At 32.0% G+C, this 14,302-nt stretch overlaps 2 protein-coding genes across 3 annotated transcripts in view; one reads left to right on the forward strand and one right to left on the reverse strand.

The window, feature by feature from the left end:
• Positions 1 to 2,203: 2,203 nt before the first annotated feature.
• LOC143065197 (calaxin-like) lies at positions 2,204 to 12,204 on the reverse strand. The gene is made up of 7 exons (XM_076238618.1): positions 12,034 to 12,204; positions 10,336 to 10,482; positions 7,436 to 7,543; positions 6,515 to 6,600; positions 5,347 to 5,412; positions 4,868 to 4,972; positions 2,204 to 3,572 (listed from the first exon to the last, which is right to left on the reverse strand). The coding sequence occupies exons 1-7, from the start codon at positions 12,107 to 12,109 to the stop codon at positions 3,519 to 3,521; spliced, it is 642 nt and encodes a 213-aa protein (XP_076094733.1). The 5' UTR covers positions 12,110 to 12,204; the 3' UTR covers positions 2,204 to 3,518.
• Positions 12,205 to 12,336: 132 nt separating this feature from the next.
• The window catches only part of LOC143065195 (glycylpeptide N-tetradecanoyltransferase 1-like), a 32,549-nt gene continuing 30,583 nt past the window's right edge, over positions 12,337 to 14,302 (forward strand). Inside the window, exon 1 of one of the 2 annotated variants that reach the window (XM_076238616.1) lies at positions 12,337 to 12,475. In XM_076238616.1, coding sequence (XP_076094731.1) covers positions 12,375 to 12,475 — 101 coding nt within the window. In that variant the 5' untranslated portion in view covers positions 12,337 to 12,374. The remainder of the gene's footprint in view (positions 12,476 to 14,302) is intronic. The other variant, XM_076238617.1, reaches the window with a different exon arrangement.

The raw sequence follows: 14,302 nt of genomic DNA on the forward strand, positions 1-14,302 counted from the left end.
TACATTAACCAATGGATCATGAAAATGAGGCCAAGGTCATAGGAACCTTGTCAGATGAACATTCACATCTTACAATCATTCATTACACCAAATATAGTGTCACTTTGTCTGTTTGTCTTTTTTTTTTTTTAACCATGGTGTTGTCAGTTTATTTTCGATCTAAGTTTGAATCTCACTCTGGTATCTTTTGTCCCTCTTTTACATCTTACAATCATTTATCACACCAAATACAATGACCATATTGCTGATATTATGTGACAATAGACTGAACACTAAAAACTGAACATTGTCTAAATAACCTTGAAAAAGAGGTCAAGGTCAGATGAAATATGTCAGTCGGAAATGAGCACTTTACATACCCAAATATAGATGACCTATTGTGTATAGTTTCTAAGATAGAGACTTTACCACAACAATTTAATCCATGAAATGAGATTGATGGCAGGCGAACCCTGTCTAAGGGACATATAGATCTTTCAAGGACCTCATGAACCAAATATAGTTAAAAATATGACTCATCATAGTGGGTCAGTGAGAAATTCACCTAACAAAAATCTATAATTTTTTCCAAGCAGTCACTAAACAATGAAAATGAGGTAAAAAAATATGACAGACAGTATCCAGGGGCGGATGCAGGAATTTTTGAAAGGGGGGGTGCTAACCCAGGGCACCCAGGGCAAAGGGGGGGTGCAAAACATATGTCCCGATACAAATGCATTGATCGGCAAAAATAAAGGGGGGGTGCGCACCCCCGGAACCCCCCCCCCCTGGATCCGCCACTGGTATCTTCATAACATAAGTTAATTATCTGCATACAAAGTATGATACATCCAGATGTTTTTTGGACTGAAATAAAAAGCTTTTTACAAATAGAAAATTCCGCTGCCACCATGAGATTGTAATATCTGCCTAGCATTCTGCCTCCAATCATTTGTGCAAATTCATAAGAATTGATCATCCAAAAAAGAAGGGAGGGTCCCAACCCCCTCAACATTCTCTCTGGATCTCTGGCTGACAATGGACACTGACACATTGTGGACTAGAATAGAATTCATGACAGAAATCACTTTTTTGTTGATCTTGTAGAGCTAATTTTTTTTCTGTTTACATTTTCTCTCTCTATACTTTGCCCGAAACCCAAAAAGATATATATATAAAAAATCGTCCATTCAGGGCTATCACTCCTATATAGAGTCTACTAAATACTTAAGCAAAAACTTATATATTTGTAGATCTTGTCTTGCTGATCATTTTTATTGTTTAAAGTTTATATTTTTTTATACAGTTTTTAAGATAGAAGGCAAAAGTGCACAACATTGGTAAAAATTGTCATTCGAAACCAAGAACTAAAAAAAGGAGTCATTTAATGATTTCAGGCTATCATTTTTAATTTTTATAACAATAGGTGAAAATGAAAAATAAATTGGGTAATTCCTCATTTAAGGACAATAACTCCTATATGAGTTTGCCTCAACAATTTTTATGTAAAAGGACAATAGGTAGATCTCATTATTTTGAAAATGTCTGCCCGTGTCAAACATTCTCAGGATAATAAAACGAGAATATGTCCAAAGTACATGGATGCCCAACTCGCATTATCATTTTCTATGTTCAGTAGACCATGAAATTGGGGTCAAAAATCTAATTTGGTATTTCAATTAGAAAGATCATATCATAGGGTACATGTGTACTAAGTTTCAAGTTGATTGGATTTCAACTTCATTACAAATACCTTAACCTAAAATTTTAACCTGAAGCGGGACAGACGGTAGAACGTTATAGACAGACACCCTGCCGCAAAGACCTGAAAAAAGATGCATTTTATCCCTATTTCTATTTTTAACAGTGTTGGTGATATTGGTTGGAGGGCCATGGACATTGAACACATTTCTGTTTTTACTAGATGTCCCAATAATGAGTGTGGACAAGTTTGGATTAACACAAACAGAAGACTAATGCCCAGTGATGAGAAGAGCTTGGTGAGCTTGAAAAAAGTAGAGTAGCTATCAGATTTATTTTCAGGAGTAAATTACATGTAACATAATGGACTTTAAAGTATCATGTATGTTTCTATATCTAAAAATGTTTAAGAATGGATGAAAGTTGTCAAGTGATGAGAAAAGCTTTCTGGCTTTACATTATGTGAACCAGTTATTATATTTAAAGGTTTTATGTAATAATTTCTGGCAGAAAAACAGAACTATTATAAACTTTATCAATAAATTTAATAAAGATAGGCAGAAATCTAAGAGTAAAATATAGAACTGTGTAAAATATCAAATAATATTGTACAACCTAAAGTTGTGCAGAACACATATAAAGTGACTATTTACAGAAAATATAAAGTTACATGTATAGATAATATTATTTCATGGAATGTATAACATCTAAAATTGCAGATTTACATTTAAGCATTCAACATCATTAAACATCTCCAAATATCATAAATATATGCAACTATTAATTGTTAAGTAAGATGTCTCCTTGAGTAATTTATCATTTTGTCATATATCAGATACTGTAAAAAAATAAAAATTGTTACATCTAAAATTTTGGACACAAAAACAGTAGTTCAGCAATAACTAATGTTTTGTTTGAATGTAATGTTCTAGTCTTCTGAATTTTAAAACTCCAAACTTTTAAATTTTGTGTAAGGAAATCTCTAGCATTAATCCAAACATATTATTTTCAGGCATTATATTGCAAAATGTACTACAGATGGGAGACAACTCTGTAACCAAACTACAACATATTTACACTTGAGCTTCAATAGACAAATACAAATATAATAGCTGTTGGACTCATACATATATCCTTTAAATATGAAATAAAAATAAAAGGACCTGGAAATATATCATGTTGCCATAAAAATGAGAGTTAAGTAAGGTCATCATCAAGATATATGAACCGTTTTCAAAAATAGAAAGTTATTTACTAAGTAGAAAAAATGGCAGTTTAAGACCATTACAATTCAAGTCCTTTGATGGAATATTTCATATCTAAATAAATAAACTGAGACCATTGCATGGACCTACAACATTTATAAAACATAGGAAAATAAAAAAGATGACTAAAAAAATCTGTGCATAACATTTTTTTGCTAATTTAAAAAAATCCCCAAACTAGCAAGTATTATTGCAATACAAATTAATTTAATAGTATATATATTTTATAAATATTTTTTATTTTTCAATAAAAAAATTGTAAAGTTACAATTGTAGTCTACAACTGATTATTCCAATTGCAACACACACTGCATTTGCACTATTTGGGTATATTAATGAACTTTATACTCATTAAACCAATTTGAATTCATCTGTGGGTTTAGGCAAAACAATTACTATCAAAATCTGCCACTAGTTGTTGTCTATTTACCATCAAATGCAGGAAGATTACAATTTTTCATTTACAAGTGAATTTAAAATCATCAGTGCAGAGTATTGCACCTACTAATTAGCTAGCAGATTTTATATTATAATAACAATTAAATAACAATGATTGTCACATAGCCATCAATATCACAGTTTCTTTGCTTGTCCTTCACAAATCAGTGTTCTGAAACAGTCCCTCATCTGTAATAGAAATCAAATCATTATTTCAAAATGTTTTTGATCCTATAATTTAGTGATATTTACATTATTTTAGATATATAGATTATTACATTGATACAAGTGGAATATCGGATTTATCCAATCGAGATAGTTAAAATGTATAATTTAACTATCGAGATTGGATAAATCCGATAATCCACGCGGATAAATCCGATAATCCATGCGTTACTATGTAATAATCTGTTTCTCTAATGATTAAAAGACAAATGTCTTCCTTTCTAAACCAAAATCCCCTTCCAGTGCCTTCCACTTTCCACAAAGATGTCAATTTCATTAACACCTGTTAGAATATTTTAATTAATTCAGGGAGCTGAGAAAGGTTATGACCCTTTGACACAGCCAATCATCTTCTGAGATCACCGGCAACCATACGTTGATTAAATTTTATTATACAATTGGTTCGGAAAGGGATATTTTTCCATAGAATTAGAGAAATAGGTATTATACAATTAAATTTGGAAGTGACTTAATCCATTTCTTTTATTTTTTGTGGAAATTGTTCTACATGCTAAAACATTGGAAATCACTGAAACAAGAAGTTGGTGAAATTTAAAAGAAAATTATTCTAACCTAACATGTCTGGGAATACCAGTATAATGTCCATATTCGGCCAAACAGTTTGATAGTACAAATGCAAAATTCCTGTACATAGTCTAAAATTTGCCCTAACTTCACTTCAATAAAAAGGTTTTAAGAAAATATAAACAGATTTAACATTTGACAAGTTATCATGGCTACAAACAATAGACATTTTGTAATATTTCTTGATTTTTTCCCCTAGTTTTGTATCATTTTTTATGTATATCTTAGATTTGTTATGTATAATGCACACACCAGAAAAACAACTTTTTATTTGGTGTAATTTATCTTGTAAAGATTTATAAGAGACAATGTCTTAAATTGTTGTTTCTTTGCTGTGCAAGAAGTTTCAACAAAGGATTTATAGATAGTAAACTGCATGAATACAGCACTGTTCTTCATTTCTTGTTAAAAATTGCATAAGACAACCCTATTTTAATGTCATAACTATGAAAGTTTTACATGATTCATTTATATTTCTTATATCATCTGCAAAACTATGTAGTTCTCATGAACTGCATTTTCTAAGACTAAACACGGGCCTAAATGCACTATAAAATGTTTAAAATGCATCAGAATGAAGTTCAAGTAAAGTATATCTTAAACAAATTGATATAAGTTACAAATGATTTTCTCAAATTCATCAACATATTTTTTGTATAGAAAATTTAACTTACTTTTTGTGAAGGGAGACATGTACCAAAGGCCTCTATCAATAATGGTTCCTCTTTCACTGATGTCGTGAAATCTGTTAATGAAACTCTGCCATCATGGTCACGATCCTGTCAAGAACATACAATATCGTAACATTTCAACACTCATTTAAAAAAATCATTTGTATGTTAAAAATACACATGTATTATGAATTTCTTTAGCATATGATTTTGTAATAAGATTATGTATCTAAGAACAGTGCGTCTTAACATTAACTTTATAAAAGATCCATTTAGATCAGAACTGCTAAAATATTTATTTTCAAAGCAAAGCAGCATAATTTTAGGAATTAAAAATTGAAATAAGATAGTTAACTAAAAAAAAGATTGAAAATATTATTGAGTCTCCAGATGATCCAAAACTTATTATAAACATTACATATTTACATATATAAAATTTACTTGGGAACAACCTTGACACTATTATACCAACTGTAGCTTACCAATTTCTTGAGAATCAATTCTACTAATTCTTTAATACTTTCATCTGAATCTTCATCATGTGTTTGCTGAAAAAAGAATTATCACATGTATTACTCTTTACCATAACTCTAAAGACCAACATTAAGGGTAAAATAGGAGTAGCAACTTAATAATAAACAAATGACAGACCTAACAGAAACTGATTAATACTTTCACCTATCATGATTGAATTTCATACCAGTCACTGAATATTTGAAATTTTGCTCATAGTATCTGGGATAAATAAACTGATCATAGATACCAGGATTAAATTTTGTATATATATGCCAGACGCAGGTTTCGTCTACAAAAGACTCATCGGTGACGCTTGAATCCAAAAAAGTTAAAAAGGCCAAATAAAGTATGAAGTTGAAGAGCATTAAGGACCAAAATTCCTGAAGGTTTTGCCAAATACAACTAAGGTAATCTTTTCATGAGAAACAGCCTTATCATGAAAATTGAACATAGACCAAAAAACATAAAAATGAGTCCAAGCCAAAGGCCAGATGAACCCTGCCAAACAACATGAACATAATGTAATCTTTCCATACACTGAATATGGTTTGCCTATTGATTATAGCATATGAGAAATGAAAATAACCATGACAACTTTACATTGACTTATAAACAAGGAGATGTGTTAAAGGTCAGATGACATACAAAGGTAAGGTAATCTCAAATGGATGTCTGAGTAAATTCCCTTTGAGATATAGATTTTAAGAGAATAAAAAATTATATTTCTCAAAAGGGATTTTGCAGGAAATTCTGTTTTTTGCATACCGACTATGCGGTATGGGCTTTGCTCATTGTTGAAAGCTGTATGGTGACCTATAGTTGTTAATTTCTGTGTCATTTAGTCTCTTGCGGAGAGTTGTCTCATTGGTAATTATACCACTTCTTCTTTTATATATAAATCAACTAAATAGTTTTTAAATCTTTATAAGCACTTTAAAACATCACAAACTGTTATGCTCAGTCATATTTAAAGAATAGATACATGTCCATCATTTCACTTCACATAGTCATAGATTTTTGTTTACATTGCATTTATGCAATGTATGTATGGTGTTTCTCACATGGAGGGGCAAATTATGAATATTGCCACAGCTCTGCCTTACTTCAAACTTCTAGTCCTTTGTCTAAACTAACCTTAACTAAGCTGTATTTCAGAAGCTGGAACATTTCTTCTCTTGATATGTATCCATCTCCATTTAAATCATACACCATAAAACAAACTGTAAATACATTCAAATTTGTGTAATTTACAACTACGAGTGGTAAAAATTTGTCTTAAATTGAGTAATGAAACACAAAATTGTAATTGTTTATTTAAACTATTCTAACAGACAATCAAGCCATATATGTGGAGAATGGCTTATAATTCTGGAAACATTTTAACATTCTTTTAAACCAATTATTATACAGTTAAGAGCTATTGTACCTGAGTGCAAATATGTGAACAAACTTGTTCATGTGCCTGTCCTAATTCAGGAATATCATCAAGGTTGTCTTTTGTTATATCCCATGTCCTATTGAATTAATACTTTTTCATTTAGAAATATGGTATTGACCATTTTTTTATTTTCTCTTAAAATTGGTCATTTTATTTGTAGACAATTTATAGCAATGACATTGTTGTTGATAGTTGACCTCATGATATTTCCTAATTATTTGAGACATTAAGTTGCTTTTTTTCATATTACATTTCATGAAATATTTGTTGAAAAAGACCGAACTGTGTCTTTTTTTATACAGATTAGGACTGTTGGTTTCCCTGTTTAAATGGTTTTACACAAGTAATTTTTGGGCCCTTTATAGCTTGCTATTCGTTGTGAGCCAGGGTTCCGTGTTGAAGACCGTACTTTTACCTAAAACGGATTACTTTTACAAATTGTGACTTGGATGGAGAGTTGTCTCATTGGCACTCATACCACATCTTCCTATAACTATTAAAGTAAAAACATATCGTTATGTAAGAATAATGAATTACTTTCACAACAAAGTTTACAGACAGAATTGTGGCTGCTATATTCATGCCATGATAGAGTGAACAGACAAATGCTGACTTACATTTTATGACCGATTCAGGTTCTGTCTGATCAATAAAGGTAGATAATCCTGTCACCCACTCTTCCTGGCTGATATAATTATCACTGTCTTGATCAAAAGCTCTGAAAACTAAATATTTGTACAGATAAGTGTGATTTTCTTACACATTATTATACATCTTAAGGGGCTCACAGGTCTTCTAAATCAATTTTTCTCCCTAATACTGTGAAAGTACTTTTATTCGTGGGGTACCAATTTTCGTGGTTTTCATGGTTGACTTTATCCACAAATTTATGTGTCCAAAAATAAAACAACCATTGTCCAAATCAAGACATGGAAAGATCCCCATGAAGGTTTGACTACTGATATGACTGATCTAGAGAATATATTGAATAACCTCGAATCTGAGAATACTTTAATAGCAGTCACAGCACTACAACTGCATGCAGGATCATACCAATTTCATCTTTAATAACCTAAACTGTACAACTTTTGACTTTTAATTCTCTTTAAAAAAATAATTTTTATATCCTCATATTTCTCGTACATATGGGAAATAATTATTTCATGCTGCGCTTGATTTTGATAAGAATCGTTTGACAATTCAAGATATGTTCATAGCATTTGTTTATGATACTGATTTCTTTAGGTGACATGTTTATGGCCTAATTAACAACTTTGATGGTCCTTAATCTGTTGATCACTTTATCTTGGGTTAATTAGTGTTGTCACTACCATTTACACGAGTCAATGTTTACTTTGCAATTTCCTTCAATCCAGACTATTTGTAACCTTCGTTTCTAAAGGCTTTAATTTTTCAATTTTTTTTTTAGAAAACTAAAATCCACGAATTTAAAATCCCACGAACATGTAAATATTGCTCAAACCACGAAAATTGATACCCACGAATTAAAGTACTTTCACAATATAGGATTTCTCTATATTTTTTCATAAATGAACTTTATCATATACTTAATAGAAAAACGAAATAAAAAATGGGATCACCGTTCATTTAAGCTCACAATCTGCCTCTGAAAGAAGCATACATTTTTGTTAATGTTTTTTTTTCTGTTGAATTAATAGGATAAATAAAGGTAATATCGAAATAAAAAAAGAACTAAATTACAGAAATTGCTTAAATTTTACAATTATTTAGTTTGTGTAAGACTTTTTTGAAAACAGTAATAAAAAGTATAGGTCACCGATGAGTTAAAGAAGATATTTCAATTGTAATGCCAAAAAAAGGCATTTTTGCACCATAGGGAGATAATTTGGAGCTTTTTCAATGATAAAAAACATTTTAAAAGTCATCTGGGGCCAAACCGAATCGATTTTTATAGTTGATTTTTGTACCATATTATAAAGTAATAACTAATAGTGTAATAAATAAAATTTATAATGAAAAAAAAACATATGTTTAATTTTTGCCGAAATTTTTGTACCCGCGAGCCTCCTTAAGAGAAAATAAGTAAAAGTACTGAGAAGAACACGTTAATGATAAAGATGGGAGATAACTCTTATAATTTTTTCTCGTTTTCAATGTTATAACATGACAAACATGTATTCATCCAAAATAAGCACAATATTAGTGCTATTCCTTTGCTTTATGTGCTTTTAATGTGCATGTACTGATTTTGTGCCATGGATGGCTACACCATATCCTTTGTTTTTTTCTATTAATTCCATCTCTCAAATTCAAGTCTAAACTAAGGCAGCAATACCACTGAACATAATACAATTAATTCAAAATGGTCATCATATATTATATACATAATGATACCTGGCAGACTTTTAATACATTATAAAAAAATATTGATACCAGGCTAAATCAAAATATTGTTTATTTGCAGTATACTGACCCACCCTTGAAAATCCACTCGACTGGGAAAATTTTTATTGGTTTTAATTTGAAGAATTTATTTTAATACCTTTATTGACACGATTCTGAACATAGGGGTATAATAATTGATTCAGTCAAGTTTGATGAAATCATGGATGATGATGCAGCAGATATTCATAAAACCCCTTTTCAACTTTGTCTTAAAAAGTGAATTACAGATTGTTTCAAGACAGACTTAAGGGAACAAGTATCAGTGGATAAACAATTCGACAGGCTGCAATATTTTCTATAAATCACTGTGAACACAATAATGCAGAAACGATACATGTACAGAGGAAGGACGCATTTGAAATGTTAATGGATAGACAATGACAAATCAATCAGCCATCAAAACTACACAAAGATGCTGAGAAAATGAATTGTAAGCATGAAAAATATACCTCTCTACTTTAAATCTGTCTCCGCTTGCAATGATTATGATCCTTTAGAATAAGAGGGAGGGTTGCCCCACTCAGTGCAATTTTTCTCTCTAGACTCTTACAATATTAAGTATTTTTTTCAAACTGTGTGGCCTGTATGAATAGAATTCTAATATGAATTCCTCAAGAGCTATGCTGCAAATTTTTTTATGCAGTCAAAACATTTCAGTACTGACCATTTACTTTTAAAGAGGGCTATAGATTTCATCCAGAAGTCTAAGTATTTTTTTGGTTTTCAATGAAGCCTGGCATCAACATATCTTTCAAAATATAACCTTATTACATATAAATCCTGGATCTATATTTTTTTCAACCCTCCCCTGCATCTCTTATTTTTGCACTTCTTTTCTATTCTATAGTTAAATTACTAGTCCTCTTAGTACAACTCGAGAATAAGGAACATTACATAGATATCAGGCAATGTAAAGGGATATGGTTCAATGTATGAAGTCACTATCTGACATTGTGAATGTTTCTTTCAACAATTCTTTTTTCACCAGAAACTTGGATTGTGTAACTGCTTGTTTAAAGTTTATTTTGGCTGATAAAATAAAATACTGAAAAACTTTATTGTGTAAGGCTACACTTGTCATACATTATACCTCTATCCAACAGAATATCATCAGTCATTTCAAAGTGTTGATGGAGTAAGTCTCGGAACTTGGATCTGTCAATTTTATATGATGGAGGAGAATTTTTCACCAGTTCTTGGTACATGTAAATCAATTTCTCAATCTCATGCTTCTTAACTGAAAAGAAATGCATACTTTTAAATGATGTAAAAAGTGGATGAATTAATAATTTTTTAATAATGTCATTAAAAAAAAGTAAAATCAGATAGCCCTCGAGTTACACTACAAGCATACTCCTTTCTGTTGAGTTTGACATGGTAGACTACCATACATGATTCATATTTGGAGATGGTGCATCAGATTTATGTAAATGATTGAATTATCTGTCCAACTGAAATTGTTCTTTCTACTTAAATATGGACACTTGTTTTACCTTTTAAGCATGACCACAAACCAAAATTACAAGTTTGATTTTACTGTTGCAAAAATCCCTTTACCTATATCTCGCTACATGTCACTAGCTAGGCCATGCTTAAAATACAATACAGTTTTAGAAATAAAATGTAAATGCACACTTAAAGAATAAAATTGTGTGAATATAGGGAAAATTGAGTCTAGTAAACTTTAATTTGTCTATGATTTTTCTGTTTCCTTGTCTTCTTTTTCTCTATATTCAAAGCTGCAATTGATTCAGATTGTTCTAATTTAAGTAATTCATCATGTTCATGATCAGTTTAATCACACTCTCCCATTTAGAGACTGTCTATTAACTGAGAAAAACTGTTCACTTACTATATAAATATTTAGAAAACTTCTGATCAATCATCAATTTATTCACTAATTATGACAATCCAACATTTAGTTTACCTGATCCAGTGAAATTTTATAGTTAAACACGAAGCAGGTATGCATACACTATCAAATACCAATTTGTTGTATAGTCACTGCAATCCTGGACTTAAAAACATGAAATCCAGAGGTTTTGAATTTAAAGACCAGAAATTTAAATCCTGCCATCCCGAAATTAAAAAAAGAATTTCAGATTCTGAATGGATCAATCCTGAGCTTAAAAAAAACGAGCCTGGAGTCCTTCCGCCCTCAGATGTGATGTGGCGGCCAAAGAGCGCTAAGGTGTGTAGACTAGTAGACAACTTTCGAGTTCGATGCATTTCTGTCAAAAACTTTGGTTTTAGTGAACGTCACTCGTGCGTTAAGGTGCGTCGTCACTTCCATTTCTATGTTGAGCGAGTGGTTGAAAAACTATAAAAGCTATATTGCACGAATTTTTCGGCAAATTAAATTCTCATAATTGACAATCTGCACAGCTGTCATTCATGTGTCATTAGGAAATTGTTATTAAGAACCTACTGAACAAACTTTATTTCTAGTTTATCCTGCACAATAACGATCACTAAGACGCTTGATGAACGTTTATAGTGCAGGGATACAGGCGAGCCCCTCTATCTGGTAAATGACGTCACAAAGGCGCGTATAATTGACGAGTTTTTTCCGGTGACGGATGAACTCGAAAGTGGTCTATCAGTGGTGCCGGTTGGTAAATAAAGAGTAGGGCAACAAGTGGGACAAGCTAGTGGGAAGTGAGTCGAGTTGGTCCAGGCGAGTTTGCTATGGGTAGCGTTATCTTTCTTCCCAAGTTCCTCTGGAAATTATAAATAGTGAGCCAATAAAGGTATTTACAACAAAAAATTGAATCATAGAATGACATACAATTACAAGTGTGCTTCTTTGTGAGTTTTTCTATCAGCTTTGTTTGTTCTTGACGCTTGCTGTTGTGGTGAGACATTTCTATCGATGAATAATTTCCTACGAGGAAAGGTGAAAGTGATTTTTAGCGTTATGTTGTCAAGCACTTTACACATGCGCACTCCTTATTTCGTCTGCGGGTCTACTTTCCAAAATAAATAATAATTTATCTGCATAAACTCGTTTTACTTTCAGAATATATATAAAAAATATTTCAAATTTAAATACAACATTTTTGATAAATTGTTACTAAGTTTAAAATATTGACCAATAGTTAAACTGCAACAGCGATAGAAATTTGCAGCATGGCGGATGCTGATTCTCTGTATGACATGAGCTCAGATCAAGAGCAAGATCTGAGCGCTGCAGATGCAGATGCCGAAGAAGACGAAGTGTCTGAACAAGGGTACATTACTAATGTAACAGCCGAACTCCCAAATATAAATCATTTATCGAAGATATGTTGGTTGCAACCTGAAAACTTGGTAGACCCTACACCAAAAATATTTAAAAAAAAATTCCCTTCGGAAATAATTTATTGTTCTTCCGGCCTAAAGTGAAATAAGATATTTACGTATTGTGACCAATTACTGACACATTAATCTCCTCTTCTGATCTTTGCAAAGACGACAATTATTATGCAAGAAAAAGTAATAACTTGCTAAGATCAGATAAATAGATGAGCTGGCTAAAAAAATTCTAGCAAGTTTGTGATTTTCCGTTGTAGTCACATCCAACTAAATATGTTAAGTACAGTTGCCACCTATCAGTATAATTAAAGTACAAGTGAGTTGTTTACCAGAGTGAAAATTGTACACGCAAGACTTTGATATTTACAAGGGAGACCATACAGTGTCAACAGCGATACATACAGAACATCTCCACAAATAGTGCTCTCCACAGGTAGTTAGGCCAAATTGGATAGGGGCAGATTTTTGGGGAAGACGGCTACAAGCCGTCAATTCCATATGTGGTTGGCCAGAGTGCCAAGCCCTCACATCAATCATTTTGTCTATATATATAAAAAAGAAGATGTGGTATGATTGCCAATGAGACAAAAAGACCAAAATGACACAGACATTAACAACTATAGGTCACCGTACGGTCTTCAACAATGAGCAAAGCCCATACCACATAGCTATAAAAGGCCAGATAAGACAATGTAAAACAATTCAAACGAGAAAACTAAACTACCTCATCAGAGTTCCCGAAAATGGTCGGTCCTATCGGTCAAAATGAGGCTCGGACCAGTATATTGAAAGCTAGTGCTGGTCCCGATGACCGATGTAAAAACGGCCGTAGCAGTGCCGTTTTTTATCGGTAATTAGTTGTACCGCAACTAATTCCAATATGTGTTTACATCGGTCTTCAGATGTACCTGCTGCTTATTTCTGGTACTGGTTTCCTGTTCTAAACAAACTGAAACCTATGGATACCAAAGTCCCGATCTACACGTGGCCTGCTAAATTTATTCATGGCAAACAATCGGCGATTGAAATCTTAGATGGAGATAACAAATACTGAGAAAATGATTCAGATGATGAAATGGATAGAGAAAATGACTTTAATTAAGAACAATCAGAAGATCAGAACTGGTCCTTCATTTTTGATTTGTCCGTGGCTGTGAAAAATAAAACTAATAATAATAAAGTTACTTTTGGATAAAATATGTTATTTATTTTTATTTTAGGATCAAATTGACAGATTTTTTTAGGACTGGCTTAAATTTTGTAGGACTGACAAATAATCTTGCTTTGTCGGTCCCATGACCGACGGGTCAAACAAAGTTTTTCGCGAACTCTGCCTCATTTATGTAAAAAAAAAAAATTTGAATGAAAAACAAGTATGTAACACATAAACAAGTGACAACCACTGAATTACAGGCTCCTGACTTGGGACAGGCACATACATAAATAATGTGGCGGGGTTAAACATGTAAGCGGGATCCCAACCCTCCCCCTAACCTGGGACAGTGGTATAATAGTACAACATAATATAGTTTGGAAAAACCCCAATAAATCTTACTGACATTGATGAGGAGACACACACATGAATAGATTGACTTAAAACACTTTTTAACACATTTTCCTTCTGTTGCTTGTGAAATTATCGTATCTTGTGCTCTCCCTTACACTGATTACGTTTCTTTTACAATCTGAAAAAATCCGTATTACGAAATATTCTAAATATATCCAACCTATAAGGCTACATTGTAGTGACGTCATTGTTGGAA

This window comes from Mytilus galloprovincialis, chromosome 2 (genome assembly GCF_965363235.1).
Source record: "Mytilus galloprovincialis chromosome 2, xbMytGall1.hap1.1, whole genome shotgun sequence".
Classification (NCBI taxonomy): domain Eukaryota; kingdom Metazoa; phylum Mollusca; class Bivalvia; order Mytilida; family Mytilidae; genus Mytilus; species Mytilus galloprovincialis.